The sequence below is a fragment of the Ictalurus punctatus genome, chromosome 12 (assembly GCF_001660625.3).
Source record: "Ictalurus punctatus breed USDA103 chromosome 12, Coco_2.0, whole genome shotgun sequence".
Classification (NCBI taxonomy): domain Eukaryota; kingdom Metazoa; phylum Chordata; class Actinopteri; order Siluriformes; family Ictaluridae; genus Ictalurus; species Ictalurus punctatus.
In genome coordinates this window covers 16,678,711-16,696,210 of record NC_030427.2, presented here as the reverse complement: position 1 = coordinate 16,696,210, position 17,500 = coordinate 16,678,711, and the positions used below count along the sequence as shown (strand labels likewise).

The following is a 17,500-nucleotide window of genomic DNA, read 5'->3' as shown; positions in this document are numbered from 1 at the left end:
TTCTTGATTAAGTAAATGTTATTAATTGTATGTTAATTTATTTAACAAATAAATATATGTAATGCTAATTCATTTGTAATTTCAAACCTAACCTCATAGCCCCAGACCTGTACACTACACATCACCTAATATACTGTATATCTATAAATGATCGTGTGTGTGTGTGTGTGTGTGTGTGTGTGTGTGTGTGTGTGCGTATGATACCTGGTGTGCTTCTCTCTGTCTTTAATTGTCTAGTGTAATTGAGTCCTACAGTACAGAACGGCTCTGGCAGCGTCAGCATCCTCTTACACGACTCGTAAAGCCTTTTATACAGATCATCAGGGATGTACACCGCCTGCAACACACACACACACACACACACACACACACACACACACGTGCATTATAATATGCATGTTTAATGTTAATACACTATATCATCAACTATTACTACACTACCTGTATGACGGCGTACATGAGAGTGTGTAACAGCGGGATGATGTGTGTTTTCAGGTCCACTCTCTCAGCCTGTGAACACACACACACACACACACACACACACACACACAGACACACACACTTTTTTAAATGATGTAAATCACAGGTTCATATTAATGCGCTCGTTCTAATCTAATACATTATGGTTTCCATAATAGCGTCTCATTCAGAGGGACGTGTACAGCGGGCGCTGTGGTGAAGATTTCCTGAAGTAAGGAGACGTTTATGGAATATTTTAGGGAAAGATTCTCCAGTGTCAGAGGTAAAGCTGTAACTTGACATAGTCAGGACAGAGGAGTTTACGCTTCCTTGCAGTTTCTTGTTTATCTTCTCTTATTAACTTAAAGAGAGAAAATAAAGAGGCTGGTGAGGGAACGACTGTTTATAGCTGCTATAACGTAAGTGAGAACAGGTACTGACTCGTTTCACCAGCGTTCTACGACATTAAATATAATTACAATTGGATAAAAACTCAATGACTCCACCCCCTTTTTTCTACACCTTTGACCTATATAGTAATTAAACAGGTACAGGCTCCAAGACCACAGTGTCATTCTGCTGTTATTTGAATGTTCTCTATATATATAGACACTCCCAAATACCTCCATATCACACACACACACACATACACACACACAGTGACTTACTCTCTCTAGCTCTTTGACGGTCACTCGGACCAAAGCCAGGCTCTTCTGCGGATCACACTGCACCTTCTTATGCAACGTCCACCTCAGCATTCCTAAACACACACACACACACACACACACACACACACACACACACACACACACACACACACACTGTATTGGTACCTCTATACGATATTCATTACTAGAATGAGACCACAGAAGTGATACTGGGAGGATGTGAATTGGGTGGTATCTATTCTCTTTACTGTACTGACAGACACACAGGAGGATGTGTGTGTGTGTGTGTGTTTGTGCGTGCAAGCGATGTTGCTAATTATCATCATCTTTCCTCATTCAGAGGTGTCCTGCAGGTATGTGAGATAACATACTTTTTAACATACCATTCCAATGACCACATTTAACCCAAATACCACGTTACAATTAGCATCACCAGCTACTAGCTAACAAAGTTCTTTACTTCTGTATAAATGTGACCTAAAACATCATCAGGGTCCTAAAAGTTGATAAAGAGAACCCAATTAAACAAATAAGACAAAAATATTATACTCGGTCATTTATTTATTGAGAAAAATGATCCAATATTACATATCTGTGAGTGGCGAAAGTATGTGCACCTTTGCTTTCAGTATCTGGTGTGACCCGCTCGTGTAGCAATAACTGCAACTAACATTTCTGGTAAGTGTTGATCAGTCCTGCACATCGGCTTGGAGGAATTTTACCGCATTCCTCAGTTCAGAACAGCTTCAACTCGGGGATGTTGGTGGGTTTCTCACATGAACTGCTTGCTTCATGTTCTTCCACAACATTTCTATTGGATTAAGGTCAGGACTTTGACTTGGCCATTCCAAAACATTAACATTATTCTTCTTTAACCATTCTTTGGTAGAAGACTTGTGCACTTAGGGTCGTTGTCCTGCTCCATGTCCTACTTTCTCTTCAGATTCAGTTTATGAGCAGATATCCTGACATTTTCCTGTACAATTCGCTGGTATAATTCAGAATTCATTGTTCCATCAATGATGGCAAGTCGTCCTGGCCCAGATGCAGCAAAACAGACCCAAACCATGATACTACCACCACCATGTTTCAACATTGTTGGTCTCCACTCCTGGGGAGGGTAACAATGGTCTTGTCAATCTGTCTGACTGTGGATTGGTGGAGTCCAAACTCTTTAGTGATGGTTATTTAACCTTTTTCATCATGATCAACAACTCATTTTCTGAGGTCCTCAGAAATCATGATACACATCTATAATCCTGTGTTGTGAAGATCAGACTCTGATAGATCCCTGTTCTTTAAATAAAACAGGCCGCTCACTCACACCTGCTTGTCTTCCCACCTGACTCTAATTTCACATTCAAATGAACTGCTAATCCTAGAGGTTCACATACTTTCGCCACTCACAGATATGTAACATTGGATCATTTTCCTCAATAAATAAATGACCAAGTATAATATTTTTGTCTCATTTGTTTAATTAGGTTCTCTTTATCGACTTTTAGGACTTGTGTGAAAATCTGATGATGTTTTAGGTCATGTTTATGCAGAAATATATCAACTTTCAAGCACCACTGTATATACTGTAAATTACTGCATACTCTAAATTACCACATAGTCCGAGTTACCACATAATCCAGGTAAATGTGTGCTCTAGGTAAATATATACCACAGTATACCTTGTACATACTCCAAGTGAATCCATGAGGGTCATTTCATAAATACGCTACGTAAAGTACACACATACTCAGTGACAGTGAGTATAAGAGTTCATGCTAGGGAAAGTACATTACTGCCTACAGGTGGGTGTGTTACCTTTATTGACCACAGGTTGTGAAGTGTCCAGCTCTCTCAGAATGGCCTGTAGGCTTCGGTAGATTTCTGAGTCGAGAGCTGCATATTCTGAAGACACAACACACACAATCTGAAATCTCACATTTATTAATTATAACTTATTTGATATGTGATAATAACACTTTTATAAATGTTTATAAACTGTTAATAAGACTCAGAACCAGAACCAGTACCTGCTGAGTCCATACCGCTACAGTCGCTAGAATTTACCCACGATGCCATTATGTGAGCATGATGATGTCACTGCTGGAGTTCACTATGATAGAAAGAAGTAACTGTATGTTCTACTGCAACACACGCACACACACACACATATATATATGACTCAGACATTCTGTTCCTTTATCAGCTCTCAACTTATTTTTTTTCTTAGCAAGGCAAACACACACACACACACACACACACACACACACACACACACACACACACACAACATCCAAAAATAGGATGGAAGGAACACAACGTAAAGTGAAATGAAAAACAGAAAGTAACTCAGACTTGTTTCATCTCTGCTAAGCATTAAGCAAAACGAGCCAGGCTTTCAACAAACAAGCACACACACACACACACACACACACACACACACACACACACACACACACACACATACAAAAACAGTTAAAAGAAATCTCCATTCTCTGACCTGTTTTGTTGAGTGTGGACTACATCGCCATGCACATGAAGTCGACTGTGAGAGAGGGAGAGTGACACGCCGAATAACACTTCCTCTATCTACTGCATGCACACACACACACACACATACACATACACTCACTCAGCCAGTCTGAGAGAGAGAGAGCGCAAATGAGCGAGGGAGGAGAGACTGTGTTTGTGTGTGTGTGTAGAGGATGGAATGAATAGAGGAAAGTTCAGAGGGTGGATGAGGAAAGGTGGTGTTGAATAGACGTGTGAGAAAAGCGTGTGTGTGTATGAATGGCTGATTGTATTTTAGTAATACGTCGAGTGTACATTGACCCTTGACTCTGGAAGTGCCTGAAACCACACCCTGCTGTCTACACAGTGAACTATGTAGAGAGTTCATCATGAAGTGTGTTCATAAAATCCCACAGTGCACTGCAGGAGGTCAGGGTCAAACATCACACTTTGTAACAGGTACACAATACACAGAATACCCATCATGCACTGTGTGACTCACATCCAAATTTACGTAAACATACTAATTACTTAGTTGAATATTAATAATGTATAATGAATATAATTATTGGGTGGATGGATGCGTAAATGTAAATAAACAGGTAATTCCACTGCAGAAACGTCCACTGAAGACACGCCCACTACATACATGCCCGCTGCAGTGTATAAATGCGACATGTAGAAATAAAACGGATCCATTTCTACCTGTTGATTTACTCTTGTATTTTATTTTATCACTTGCTACCTTCTGTAATATTATTTTATGGACTGCTACCATTTTTGCTTCAAACCTGTCGACAAAGCGGAGTAGAGAAAAGAAAGAGAAGAAGAAGAAAAACCAGCTCAGAGTTGTTAAGGTTGATGTTGCTGTTGGTGATTAGCCTGTGAGCGATGGAAAAGCTAAACCACCCTGCTGAAAACAACAACAACAACCTACATTAGAAACCAACACAGAAATTCTAATGGCTTATAATACAAATACTATTACAAACCATCAGCTGTTAACCATTAAAACCATTACCATTATTGGTCTTTAATGGGATCCACAAGATATAACATGCCAAAAATAGAAGGAAACAAATTACCAGTAGAGACCCACAGGGACCAATTCAGTTTCCATTAAAACCAATACAGTTCCCATTATAACCATTAAAACCCATTACAAATTCTATGAGGGTTTCAATAGTTTTTTTCAGCAGGGGTAAATTGGTGTAAATATAATGATCTTACTAACCCTAGAAAACTAGTTTATATTAAAAATGTACTTTCCAGCACGTATCCTGTTTCTCAACAGATCTCATTAGCCAGTGTAGCATTCATTAATGCTAATTTGTCTTATTCACTTAGTTGGTTAGAGACCTAACGCTAGCTAGTAGCAGTTAGCATTAGTTAACTACATTGTTCAAGACCTTATCAAAAAGGTTAAGGTGTTTAGTTTGCATACAGCATATTTTAGCTTGATTACGTGGTAGTGGAGGTTCATTTGATAGTTTAGAGTCAGTCAGTAAGTTTTCATTAGCTTGCATTAAAATTGAAAACAGATCAAATGTGGTGCGGTACTCGTTTCTGCTCTGGATTTGATTCTGAAGGAGCTGCGCTGAAACATCTGAGTGCTCCAACATCTGCAGAGACCCAAACATTATCCGAGGTGGTTCCTTGTGCTCCCGGTGAAGGACAATGACAATGTTTAGCTCACAAAGAAATTAAAATGACCATCAGATGGCATTGCTCTACTGTCACGGGAATAAGAATAGAATTAGTTTCTGTCTTTAGTGAGTACACAGAGCGTACAGAGCGTGGAAAGGAACAGGTACTAGAGCTAGAGTATATAGAGACACACAGTCGAAACACTTCACATGTTTGTTTGCACTGACTCTGTTGCAGTAAATAAGAATTTCATTGTGTTTTTGTCGGTGTCCTAATAAAAGACAGAATTCAGACGTGTTGTATGCACCAGTTCAGTGTGTGAGTGTGTGTGTGTGTGTGTGTGTGTGTGTGTTCGGGGCCGTGGTCATGAGCTCATCTATACGAACCCACAACATTACGCAACATTGCAAAGTTGAAGAAAACCCATCACGCAGTAAAAACAATGAAACTCAAACAAATGCTGGTTTAACTTGCTTCTGGATCTGAAACTATCTTTTTTTATAAAAGTCAATACTATTTCCTGTTCTATCTGCAGTAAATCAGCCCACATCCTAAACACAGAGGTGTGTGTGTGTGTGTCGCACGTGATGTCAATCTGTCGCTGTAATGAGTGAAAAAACATTCTTAATACTGAAAATATTTCCAGAAGTGACCCAGAGCATAAAGTTCTAATATTCTGCCAAGTCTTTTATCAATATGCAACACATGCTCTTCCATAAATAATAAACAAATAAATATACATTACTAATATTTTATTGCATTATTATATATTATTTAATTCTGTTTATGTTGCATATATTACAAGCCTGTAAGGTAACGGTACCTCTTCCTGTAATACATTTTTCAAAGTATGCATACACTTTCTGCTGTTATTTGTTTGTTTGTTTGTTTGCCCCAGCTCTGCTCTGTTTAAGCTGCAGAATGAGAGTCGCTCTAATGAAGCATTATAACCTGAAACACGGGGAACTGTGCAGCGATGAATAAAATCTCATCGTAACGTCTCAGTTATTTTCCGATGGTTGAGGAAATGTGGCGACTGACTGTACACACACACACGCGCGCGCATGCACACTATCTCACAATCTCTCTCTGTCTTGCTGCTTTGTAACTATACATACACTTTAAACAACCACAGAACAACTGGGTTAGTGTGTGTGTGTGTGTGTGTGTGTGTGTGTGTGTGTGTGTGTGTGTGTGTGTGTGTTTATTAAGCCTGTGCACTGAGAAAATCGTACTGTCTAAAGATGAACTGCGCTGTTTCAGCAACATGCAAAACCACAAAATGTCCTGCAGCTTAGACAGAGAGAGAAATAGAAAGAGAGAGAGCGAGAGACACAGAGAGAGAGAGAGAGAGGAACTGATGTGTTTCCTGGCTTTCTAAATGTGTAGGCGGAAAAGCAGAAGGTTATATTTAACCTGAAAAAGCACCTTGTCCAAACACGCACACACACACACACACACACACACACACAAACACAATGGTCTGCTTTACTGTAAGTGTTACTCTGTGTCTCTAAAGTGATTTTACAGATGAACTGTTATAACAGTGTGATAATAAGCTAAAAAACTAAACACAGGAAATTGTTGGCCAGTCGAGGAAAAGAGGAAACAAATTTTGTCCTTTTGTAGAAGAGAAATTAAAATGAAAACAGAACAGAGAGAGAGAGAGAGATCCATGTTTAAATAATTACTCAAATTGTTTATTTGAGTTCGTTTTTGTCTGTTGTGATTGTGTCTTAGTGCTGCTTTAAGGAAGTAACCCCGCCCACTGTGACATCATTTTCATAAAGTGACATATTCAGTTGGTATGTATTTCTTCCTAAAATTAATACACATTAAACCTTTTCTAAACTCAGCAAAAAAATAAAATAAATAAATGTCCTTTTCTCAGGAGACTGTATTTTAAAGATAATTTTGTAAAATCCAATAAGCTTTACAGATCTTTATTGGAAAGGGTGTAAACAATGCTTTTTCATGCTTGTTCAATGAACCATAAACAATTAGTAACATGCACCTGTGGAACAGTCCTTAAGACACTAACAGTTTACAGGCGGCAGGCCATTAAGGTCACAGTTACAATAACGTAGGACACTAAAGAGACCTTTCTGCTGACTCTGAAAAACACCAGAAGAAAGATGTCTAGGGTTCCTGCTCACCTGTGTGAACATGCCATAGACCTGCTGCAGGGAGACATGAGGACTGCAGATGTGGCCAGAGCAATAAACTGCAATGTCTGTAATGTAAGACACCTAAGACAGTGCTACAGGGAGACAGGAAGGACAGCTGATCGTCCTTGCAGTGGAAAGTTACATGTAAGCATGTGTCCCCCCCAGATGTGATGGAGAACTTGTAAATGTCTTGGTGGAAGATTGGAGTAACGTCTCACAGCAAGAACTGACAAATCTGGTGCAGTCCATGAGGATAAGATGCACTGTAGTACTTAAAGCAGCTGGAGGCCACCAGATACTGACTGGTACTTTTAATATTGACCCCCTCCTTTGTTCAGGGACTCATTATTCCACTTCTGTTCATTAAATGTCTGTGAAACTTGTTCAGTTTATGTCTCAGTTGTTGAATCTTTTTATGTTAATACAAATATTTATACATGTTAAGAAATTAGCTGGAAATAAAAGCAGTTGAATGTGAGAGGACGTTTACATATTAAATTCTGTCTCTGACAGACAGATAGAACGAAAGGTTCTGTTGATTTGTTGGTCTTTCAGGATGGTGTGTGATGGTGGTGCAGAAGCCCATTGGGACAGGAATCACGCTACCCCGTGCTCGGGGGTGGAGCAGAGGAAAGGAAAGTGAATGACAGGGTTGCCAGATTATGCTCCACAACCATCAAGATCTTGTTTTATAGCAAATAATCAGAATGAAATCTAAGACATTTCCTCAAAGTAAGTCAAAGTGTAAGTTAAATGATTTGCGCCACAGAGGCTTTAACCAAAATGTCTTGGAGTCAGAAAGGAAGGACATGTTTTACTGAACACACTTTCCAGTTTCTAAATCAGAACATAAAACATACACACCTGCTCACTTCCTCTTTATCCCTCACGCACAATCACACCACTAACCCCTGGCCTTTAGTTACCCAGAATTCCTGCAGTCACTGCAAAACAATATAAGAAAGTGCACTGAGGCTGAACAAACACCACAGAGAGAGAGAGAGAGAGAGAGAGGGGGGGGGGGGGGGGGGGCAGACAGACAGCAAGACAGACAGTGAGAGAGAAACAGACAGAGATAGAAAGATAAAGAAACAGACAGACAGTGTACATGCATGTGTTTGTGTGTGTGTGTGTGTGTGTGTGTGTGTGTGTGTGTGTGTGTGCGCGTGTGTGTGTGTTTCTGGTTTTCAACTTTGTGCTCTTTCCTTCACTCTCTGTGTGTAAAGTTCTTTCTGCTGCATGACACTGAGAGGGGACATGATGAAGGTTTCAGATGCTGTAACTTGGAGAAAGGAGACATTGAGGTTTTGTGTGTGTGTGTGTGTGTGTGTGTGTGTGTGTGTGTGTGTGTGTGTGTGTGTGTGTGTGTCTGTGTGTGTGTGTCTGTGTCTGTGTCTGTGTGTGTTTATTTGGCTTTCCTCCGACTTGCCAGAGTTCTGTGGACTTTAGGCTTCAGAGACGTTTTGTGGTTTAAATGCTTAGCCTGCTGGTCTGCTTTATGGAAAAATGTCACACACACACACACACACACACACACACACACACACACACACACACACACACACACACACACACACACACTGCATGCCAGTCTCTCTCATGTCACTGTTGTAAAATAGTCTGGAAAAACAGTGTTTTATTGATTAAGAGTAAGAGGACTAATGGTTCCAGTAAAGCTTTTCCTATTAGGATGTAATAGTTTTAATGGGTTTAATGATTTTAAAGATTACTTAGAACTTTCACAGATCAGCCATAATATTAAAACCACTGACAGGTGAAGTGAATAACATTGATTATCTTGTTACAGTAGCACCTGTAAAGGGGTGAGATATATTAGGCAGCAAATGAACAGTCAGTTCTTTAAGTTAATGTGTTGGAAGCAGGAAAATGGGCAAGTGTAAGGATCTGAGTGACTTTGACAAGGGCCTTTGTGATGGGTGTTGTGGGGTGTTCCAGGTATGCAGTGTTTAGTACCTACCAAAAGTGGTCCAAAGAAGGATGACTGGCGAACCAGAATCAGGGTCATGTGCCCAAGTCTCATTGATGCACATGGGGAGCGAAGGCTATCCCGTCTGGTCCGATCCCACAGAAGAGCTACTGTAGCACAAATTGCTGAAATAGCTAATGCTGGCTCTGATAGTAAGGAGTCAGAACACACAGTTCATCACAGCTTGCTGCATATGGGGCTGTGTAACTGCGTATTGGTCATGTGCCCATGCTGACCTCTGTCCACCACCAAAAGGACCTACAATGGGCGCGTGAGCATCAGAACTGGACCATGGAGCAATGGAAGAAGGTGGCCTCTTCTGATGAATCACATTTTCTTTTACATCATGTGGATGTCTGGGTGTGTGTGTGTCGCTTACCTGGGGAAGAGATGGCACCAGGAAGCACTATGGGAAGAAGGCAAGCCAGCAGAGGAAGTGTGATGCTCTGGACAATGTTCTGCTGGGAAACCTTGGGTCCTGACATTCATGTGGATGTTACTTTGACACGTACCACCTACCTAAATGTTGCTGCAGACCAAGTACACCCCTTCATGGCAACCTAATGGCAGTGGCCTTTTTCAGCAGGATAATGCTCCCTGCAACACTCCAAAAAAGAGTTCAAGGTATTGACTTGGCCTCCAAATTTCCCACATCTCAATCTGATGGAGCGTCTGTGGGATGTACTGGACAAACAAGTCCGATCCATGGAGACCTCATCCCGCGACTTACAGGACTTAAAGGATCTGCTGCTAACATCTTGGTGCCAGATACCACAGCACACCTTCAGAGGTCTTGTGGAGTCCATGCCTCGACAGGTCAGAGCCGTTTTATTGGCACGAGGGGATCTACACAATATCAGGCAGGTGATTTTAATTTTATGGCTGATCGGGGCCATATTGAGGATAGAATAACAGCGCCCCCTGCTGGTCGTGAGTAAAATAAAATGACAATAAATTACAATAAAAACCATGCCAAAAAAAAAAAAAAAAACCCTTGAGTGTAACAATAACAATTATTGTTACATTTATATAGCGCTTTTCTAGACACTCAAGGGTTTTTGAATAACTGTTATTGAATAACCAACTGTAACAAACACAAGGTTTTTCTTTTTTCTTTTTATGCTTTTTTCCTTTTTTAATCCGGAAGCTACACTCAGGTTTGATGACGTGTTTACTGCTAATTACACATAATCATCAAGAGAAACTGCTTCTCACATTTATTTATTTATTTATTTATTTTGTATTACAGAACACGTCATAAATAAAAATGTAATCAAAGCACAGCCACTGGTTCATCTATTCATTTATTCATCCTTTTATCTGTCCATCACCCATTTATATTTATCCTTTCATCTGTCCCTCCATCTCTGAACAGAACAGAACAGAGGAATATCTAAACTCATACATGTTTAAAACTATGTTAAATGTATTTAATTTTACATATTGAAAGGAAATTCTCTTATATCATGTACTCTCATATTATGAACTGTTAAGACACCTTGGATACGGGGAATACTGGGTTCTAGTTTCTGTTTGTGTGTCTCTGTGCTATCAAATACCTATGATGGATGTATTCATTTAATTACCTCTTTGAATAAGCTGATCAACTGCCATCTTTCTTATAGCTGACACATGTATTTTTTATATCTTGAAAAGACTTATTTTCCTAGTGTGCTGTGTTTTGTCTATCTGTCTGGCCCCTGCACCAGTAGAAACCGTCCACGCACTGCTTCTTAACTATGTGTATAAATACTCTTGTTTTGCATGAATAAAAGGGGATGTCTCTGTGAGCATGCATATGTCAGTGTGTGTTCATTTTAGACCCCCCAAGCCTGAACGCTCTATGGTAAACCACACTTTCTAGCTCATAGCATCACAGAACTAAGAGTAAAGTAATTGTAAAACAGGCTGAAAGGGCTGACGGAGATCTGAAGACATAATCTGAGATTCTTGAGATACCTTGAAATCTAACACATATAAAATGCACATCTAAGGACTATGTCTATACAAGAATTTAAAAATGGTTTAAAATAGATCATTTTTTCCCCTGATGAATCATTTTACTATCATTATTGCAGTACATTAATTAAGACAAAATGAAGTACACAAAGTAGACTGAAATAACTATTCTACTTGAACAACTATGAATTGTTAAATAAAAACTCGTGTCATAATAATTAGAAAACTTTATTTAAATGATGCATTTTAAAAGTATTGGCTTACCTATTTTACTGCACTTTTTCATGTGCTTATTTTATTTATTATTTTGTATTTAAAAACTGGAAAGCATTTTGGATGGATGCTAGTAAAGAGAGTGAGAATCAGACACGGAAATCAGTGTTAAAGGATTTTATTGGATATTTACACTCAAGTACACCTACATCCACCTGTTATAATTTAAACAAACAAGAAGCACCTTTCAATTTAAAAAGTACCGTATTAGGAGCGTGGTGTCAGAGAGGATTTAAATCTCAGTGTGTCAGAAATCACACACACACACACACACACACACACACACACACACACACTTCTTCATTGTTAAAGAGTCTGAATTAAACACTCCAGTGTGCTTTACAAATCAAATTACACCTAAAACATATTTACATTTGAATAAAAGCGTCAGAAATCATACACACACACACACACACACACACACACACACACACACACACACACTCGCGTGTGTGTAAAAAAATCCTGAGATGTTTTATTAGCCATTTAGCTAACTCAAAGAAATACACAATGAGACTTTTCCCTTAGCGAAATCTCTCTTTTTCTTTGATTAAAAAAGATTATTTAATAACGTGATAGTATTATTTGTGATTAAGACTTTCAGTGTTTCTTCTAAACTCCACCAAAGGAAAAGGGAGTTTTTTTAAACCGCTAATAAAATGTCACTCCTGAACTGCAGAACACTAAAGTAACCTCATCACATCGCTGCGCCTCCTGCTGGCCGAGTGCACAAATTACAATCAGAGAGAATCGCTCTTTAAGATTCAGCATTTCGGAAAAAGGCATTGGTTGATTTTTTTTTATCGATATAATATACACTATAATTACACATAACGCTGATTAAACATCTAATTAACTAGAATAAATTTTAAAATAAACAATATACAATATATCTTTGGTGCAAAACTTTAGACAGTGTCAGTGCTGTAGCAACAGTCTGCGGTCGTAATGTTTCTGTGTGCAATTACGGTGATTTACCCTGAGCTGAAAACATTTAAAAACATTTACTGAGGATTAATCAAGTTTATGATTAGGATTTGTGGTCGGGGTCCAGAGGGTGGGGTTATAACAGAACATGGTTGGATTTTTTAGGGTTTAAGAGTGCATGGTAACGGGATAGGGATCCAGAGGTTGGTGGTGCGGGTCTAGAGGTTGGTGGTGCGGGTCCAGAGGTTGGTGGTGCGGGTCTAGAGGTTGGTCATGGGGGTCCAGTGGTTGGTCGTGGGGGTCCAGAGGCTGGTGGTGGGGGTCCAGAGGTTCTGGCAGAGGTTCATGGTTGGGGTCCACTGAAGGTGAAGATGGGTAAACAGAGCAGAGAGCAGAACGTTTGCTCCGTCTGACTGGACAGAGCTCTCACCTTCAGCCAATCAGAACAGCCGCCCGGCTTATAACACACTGACACCTCACACCTGTTACACACACACACACACACACACACACACAGAGTGAGTAAGTGAATGAGTGAGTGAATGAGTGAGTGAATGAGTGAGTGAATGAGTGAGTGAATGAGTGAGTGAATGAGTGAGAGAGTGAGAGAATATCTCAGTACCGGGTGATGCTCTGTAAAATCTTTTTCTCGTCCTGATCCAAACACACAGCAAACGTTGTGTTTCCAGAACCACAGACCCGAAACCTGTCCACCTTCACCTGAGTTACACTCAACTGCTGCGCGCGCACACACACACACACACACACACACACACACACACACACACACAGACAGAGTGAATAACTATAAACCTCTCCCCTTAATTGCACTCACTAAACCAAAATATTTCTACTCTTTAAAAAAAAAAACAACAAAAAAAATAATCTGTAAATGACAGATTCATATTTAAAGTAAAATGTAATTAACATTTTACAAATAAATCAAATCACGTGATTCTGGGTTTAAAGCAGCTGCTGCGACATTTCTGATAAACCTTTTTTTTTTTCAGCATTGTAACCCACACAAAACAGTGTATTTACGACATCGAACCCCTCAGCGTGGGTGTAACTGGCAAAAAACCCCTTTCCTGTTTATCAGAAGATAAAAAAGCTAACTGTTTACAGGACATTTATCTGTTTTCACAGTATTTGATTTTATTCCATCACATTGAGTTAACACCTCAGTGTAATATATATTTGACAGATCATTCATTTTAAATGTAATTTTTCTGCTTTAGAATTTCTCATTAAAACATCATCCGATCTGACGTCAATAAATAAGTGTTTGCTAATTTACAAAACGATCAGACATTAAGTTCAGACGTCTAATTTATACAAAAATAACCGTTTTTTTTTTCAGTGCAGTGGAATTCATGAGCATATTTCTTTATGGGAAATCAAGCCTAGTGGATTATTAATCAATACATTTCAATAAATTACGTGATGCATCAATTAGTGTTGAAATGAACTTGAATATTGTAAAGATGTTTTCATTTTCATGATATTATTTTAATATTCTTTCATCCTGTGGTGTAAAGTTGCTGTTGGATCATTTGAAATTCAAATAAATTGAAGTGAATCACAGCAATTTTTTCTTTTTTATCTGGAAGCAGAGCTGCAGACTCAAACTGAAAGCAGAGACAGAGTTTTGTGGCTCACTGACACCAAAACAAAAACCACCAAGGTGTGAAAAGCTGCAGTGAAAAACACTGGTGTGCCGCTGGCTGTCGGTGTGGCGTGTGTGTGTTTACGCAGTATGTGGCACGCTCACCGTGCTTGTGTTTGGTCGTGTGCTGTGTTTTGCACTGTCTCTAAACCTCGCTTCCTTCCTGCACATCAGATTTCTATCTCCATAGATTTGTGTTCAAGAGAAACGCTTTTGTCCTAATTCTTCATCACGACTTTCTCACAGTTACACCTTTAAATCATCCTTTTATTTACCTGGTTGTAGCTTCTCTTCGATTTGGAGTTCTGCCTCTTTAAAACCTCTGTCATGGTCAGCTGCAGGAAGTCTATTTTAGGATCTGGATATAAAAATGTATGAAAGATTTTTAAGTGCATCAGCTTGATCTGTTTTAACTATAGTCACACATCATTTTCATTTTTTAAGTACTAACATTCATGCTCCTCATTTGCAGTCCAGGCGTTCTGTAACACTTTTAATCACCTGCCAAAGTTCTGTTTAGCTAAATCACTGATCACATGACTAGCAGCTCATAAAGCCCCAGGTTAAAGGAGAGGCCAGTATTAATAAATGATGAACAATAAAGGGTCCAGACTGTCTGTGTGTCTGTGTGTGTGGGTGTGTGTGGGTGTGGGGATGTGTGTGTGGGTGTGGGGATGTGTGTGTGTGTGGGACAGAGGACACACTCACTGAGTTCCTCCTGATTCCTGCACACTTTAGTCAGGTTAATCGAAGTGCACACTTTCTCCACCCTTGTCTGCTGACTCCGCCCACTGATGACCACCTTAGGAGAGAGACAGACAGACAGACAGACAGAGAGAGAGAGAGACAGATAGAGAGATTAGACAGATCACAGGTAAAGAGAGTGTTGAAGTGTGGTGAGGTGTGAAGTGAAGCTCGTACCTGATTATAAACGACCTCGAGTGAAAGTGGAACTGCCTCCCGATCTCCATCAATACCAAACCTCTTACTCGCAGCACCTACACACACGATTTTACATGTTATTATTTTGTTAGTGTTTATGATGTTAATCTAACAACATGGCGATTTACTGGTTAATTGAGGTTGATGTTGTGATTAAAAATGGTTGCCATGATGACTGACGCTTACCCATGGCTTTGATGGCTCTGGTGGCTGCCGTGTGTCCGAGCTCTAGTGAGTGGATGAACACTTCAGTTCTTGTCTCTCCGCCGGCCAGTGTCAGCTACACACACACACACACACACACACACACACACACACACTTTATTACCTTTCATGATGTAGAAAAGCAGCAGAACTGAAATGTTCGTGTGTGTGTGTGTGTGTGTGTGTACCTCAGCCTGGTACAGTTGGATCAGTGCAGGTCGAGCTGCGTTTCTGCAGTAATACAGCAGGAGGTCGGCCATGATGGGTAAACACTCCTCCACTGAGTTCTCCACAGACTCTGAATCTGACTTGGATGTCTGCTGTGGGGTCAATACACACACACACACACACACACACACACACACACACATACACAAAGGTGTTTTTAGCACATGGGACAAAAAAGTGCTTAAATGTTTATCAAGCTTAACTATTTAGGATATGTTTGTTTCTCACCTGACACACCACGTGCAGCGGCAGGTCAAGCAGACAGAGTGCATTTCTCTCGTACCAGGGGTCCAGCATGCCGAGAAGCTGAGCGATGTTGTTGGTGCTGTACTCATGAACATCAGTGTTCACCTCCTAAATACCAACAACACCATCATCACCAACATACACACTCAAATACACCATCAAATATCATCATCATCACCAACACACACACACACACACACACACACACACACACACACACACTCAAATACACCATCAAATATCATCATCATCACCAACACACACACACACACACACACACACACACACACACACACACTCAAATACACCATCAAATATCATCATCATCACCAACACACACACACACACACACACACACACTCAAATACACCATCAAATATCATCATCATCACCAACACACACACACACACACACACACACACACACACTCACTCAAATACACCATCAAATATCATCATCATCACCAACACACACACACACACACACACACACACACACACACACACACACTCAAATACACCATCAAATATCATCATCATCACCAACACACACACACACACACACACACACACACACACACACACACACACACACACACACACACACACACACTCAAATACACCATCAAATATCATCATCATCACCAACACACACACACACACACACACACACACACACACTCAAATACACCATCAAATATCATCATCATCACCAACACACACACACTCAAATACACCATCACCAACACACACACACACACACACACTCAAATACACCATCACCAACACACACACACACACACTCAAATACACCATCACCAACACACACACACACACACACACTCAAATACACCACCATCACCAACACACACACACACACACACACACAAATACACCATCAAACATCATCATCATCATCATCATCACCAACACACACACACACACACACTCAAATACACCACCAACACACACACACACACACACACACACACACACTCAAATACACCATCAAATATCATCATCATCACCAACACACACACACACACACACACACACACACACACACACACACACACACTCAAATACACCATCACCAACACACACACACACACACACACTCAAATACACCATCACCAACACACACACACACTCAAATACACTATCAAACATCATCACCATCCCTAACACACACACTCAAATACCACATCAAACACCATCACCAACATACACCATCAAACACCATCATCACCATCAAACACCATCACCAACATACACCATCAAACACCATCACCAACATACACCATCAAACACCATCATCACCATCAAACACCATCACCAATACACACACTCAAATACTACATCAAACACCATTATCACAAACACGCACACTCAAATACACCATCACCAACATCACCAACACACACACTCAAATACACCATCACCAGTCCTGTACGGAGTGTTCTGATTGGCCGAGAGCTGTAGAACATCTAGAGGTCACATCCATATGATCAAACAACAAAAGAAACAGACAAAAAGACAGACAGACAGTGGCCTAGAACAACACAGACAATCAGACAGAGACAGATAGTCTCCAGGTCTGATCTCACCTGTGCAATTTT

The 17,500-nt window shown here is 40.1% G+C and overlaps 2 protein-coding genes across 9 annotated transcripts in view; both read right to left on the bottom strand.

The window, feature by feature from the left end:
• The window catches only part of LOC108272454 (phosphoinositide 3-kinase regulatory subunit 6), a 20,058-nt gene extending 16,205 nt beyond the window's left edge, over nucleotides 1-3,853 (bottom strand). The window contains exons 1-6 of one of the 4 annotated variants that reach the window (XM_053684276.1): nucleotides 3,625-3,853; nucleotides 3,155-3,268; nucleotides 2,943-3,029; nucleotides 1,128-1,219; nucleotides 442-510; nucleotides 205-337 (exon numbers count right to left, since the gene is read on the bottom strand). In XM_053684276.1, the coding sequence (XP_053540251.1) occupies nucleotides 205-337; nucleotides 442-510; nucleotides 1,128-1,219; nucleotides 2,943-3,029; nucleotides 3,155-3,203 (430 nt within the window). In that variant the 5' untranslated portion in view covers nucleotides 3,204-3,268; nucleotides 3,625-3,853. The remainder of the gene's footprint in view (nucleotides 1-204; nucleotides 338-441; nucleotides 511-1,127; nucleotides 1,220-2,942; nucleotides 3,030-3,154; nucleotides 3,269-3,624) is intronic. The other 3 variants (XM_053684275.1, XM_053684274.1, XM_053684277.1) reach the window with 3 other exon arrangements.
• A 7,918-nt stretch (nucleotides 3,854-11,771) lies between these two features.
• Nucleotides 11,772-17,500, bottom strand: part of pik3r5 (phosphoinositide-3-kinase, regulatory subunit 5) — a 27,688-nt gene continuing 21,959 nt past the window's right edge. For 2 of the 5 annotated variants that reach the window (XM_017480969.3, XM_017480964.3), the window contains exons 10-18: nucleotides 17,489-17,500; nucleotides 15,865-15,990; nucleotides 15,597-15,728; nucleotides 15,391-15,484; nucleotides 15,184-15,260; nucleotides 14,971-15,064; nucleotides 14,538-14,620; nucleotides 13,219-13,334; nucleotides 11,772-13,078 (exon numbers count right to left, since the gene is read on the bottom strand). The exon at nucleotides 17,489-17,500 is cut by the window's right edge and continues 815 nt beyond it. In XM_017480969.3, the coding sequence (XP_017336458.1) occupies nucleotides 12,940-13,078; nucleotides 13,219-13,334; nucleotides 14,538-14,620; nucleotides 14,971-15,064; nucleotides 15,184-15,260; nucleotides 15,391-15,484; nucleotides 15,597-15,728; nucleotides 15,865-15,990; nucleotides 17,489-17,500 (873 nt within the window). In that variant the 3' untranslated portion in view covers nucleotides 11,772-12,939. The remainder of the gene's footprint in view (nucleotides 13,079-13,218; nucleotides 13,335-14,537; nucleotides 14,621-14,970; nucleotides 15,065-15,183; nucleotides 15,261-15,390; nucleotides 15,485-15,596; nucleotides 15,729-15,864; nucleotides 15,991-17,488) is intronic. The other 3 variants (XM_017480968.3, XM_017480965.3, XM_017480967.3) reach the window with 3 other exon arrangements.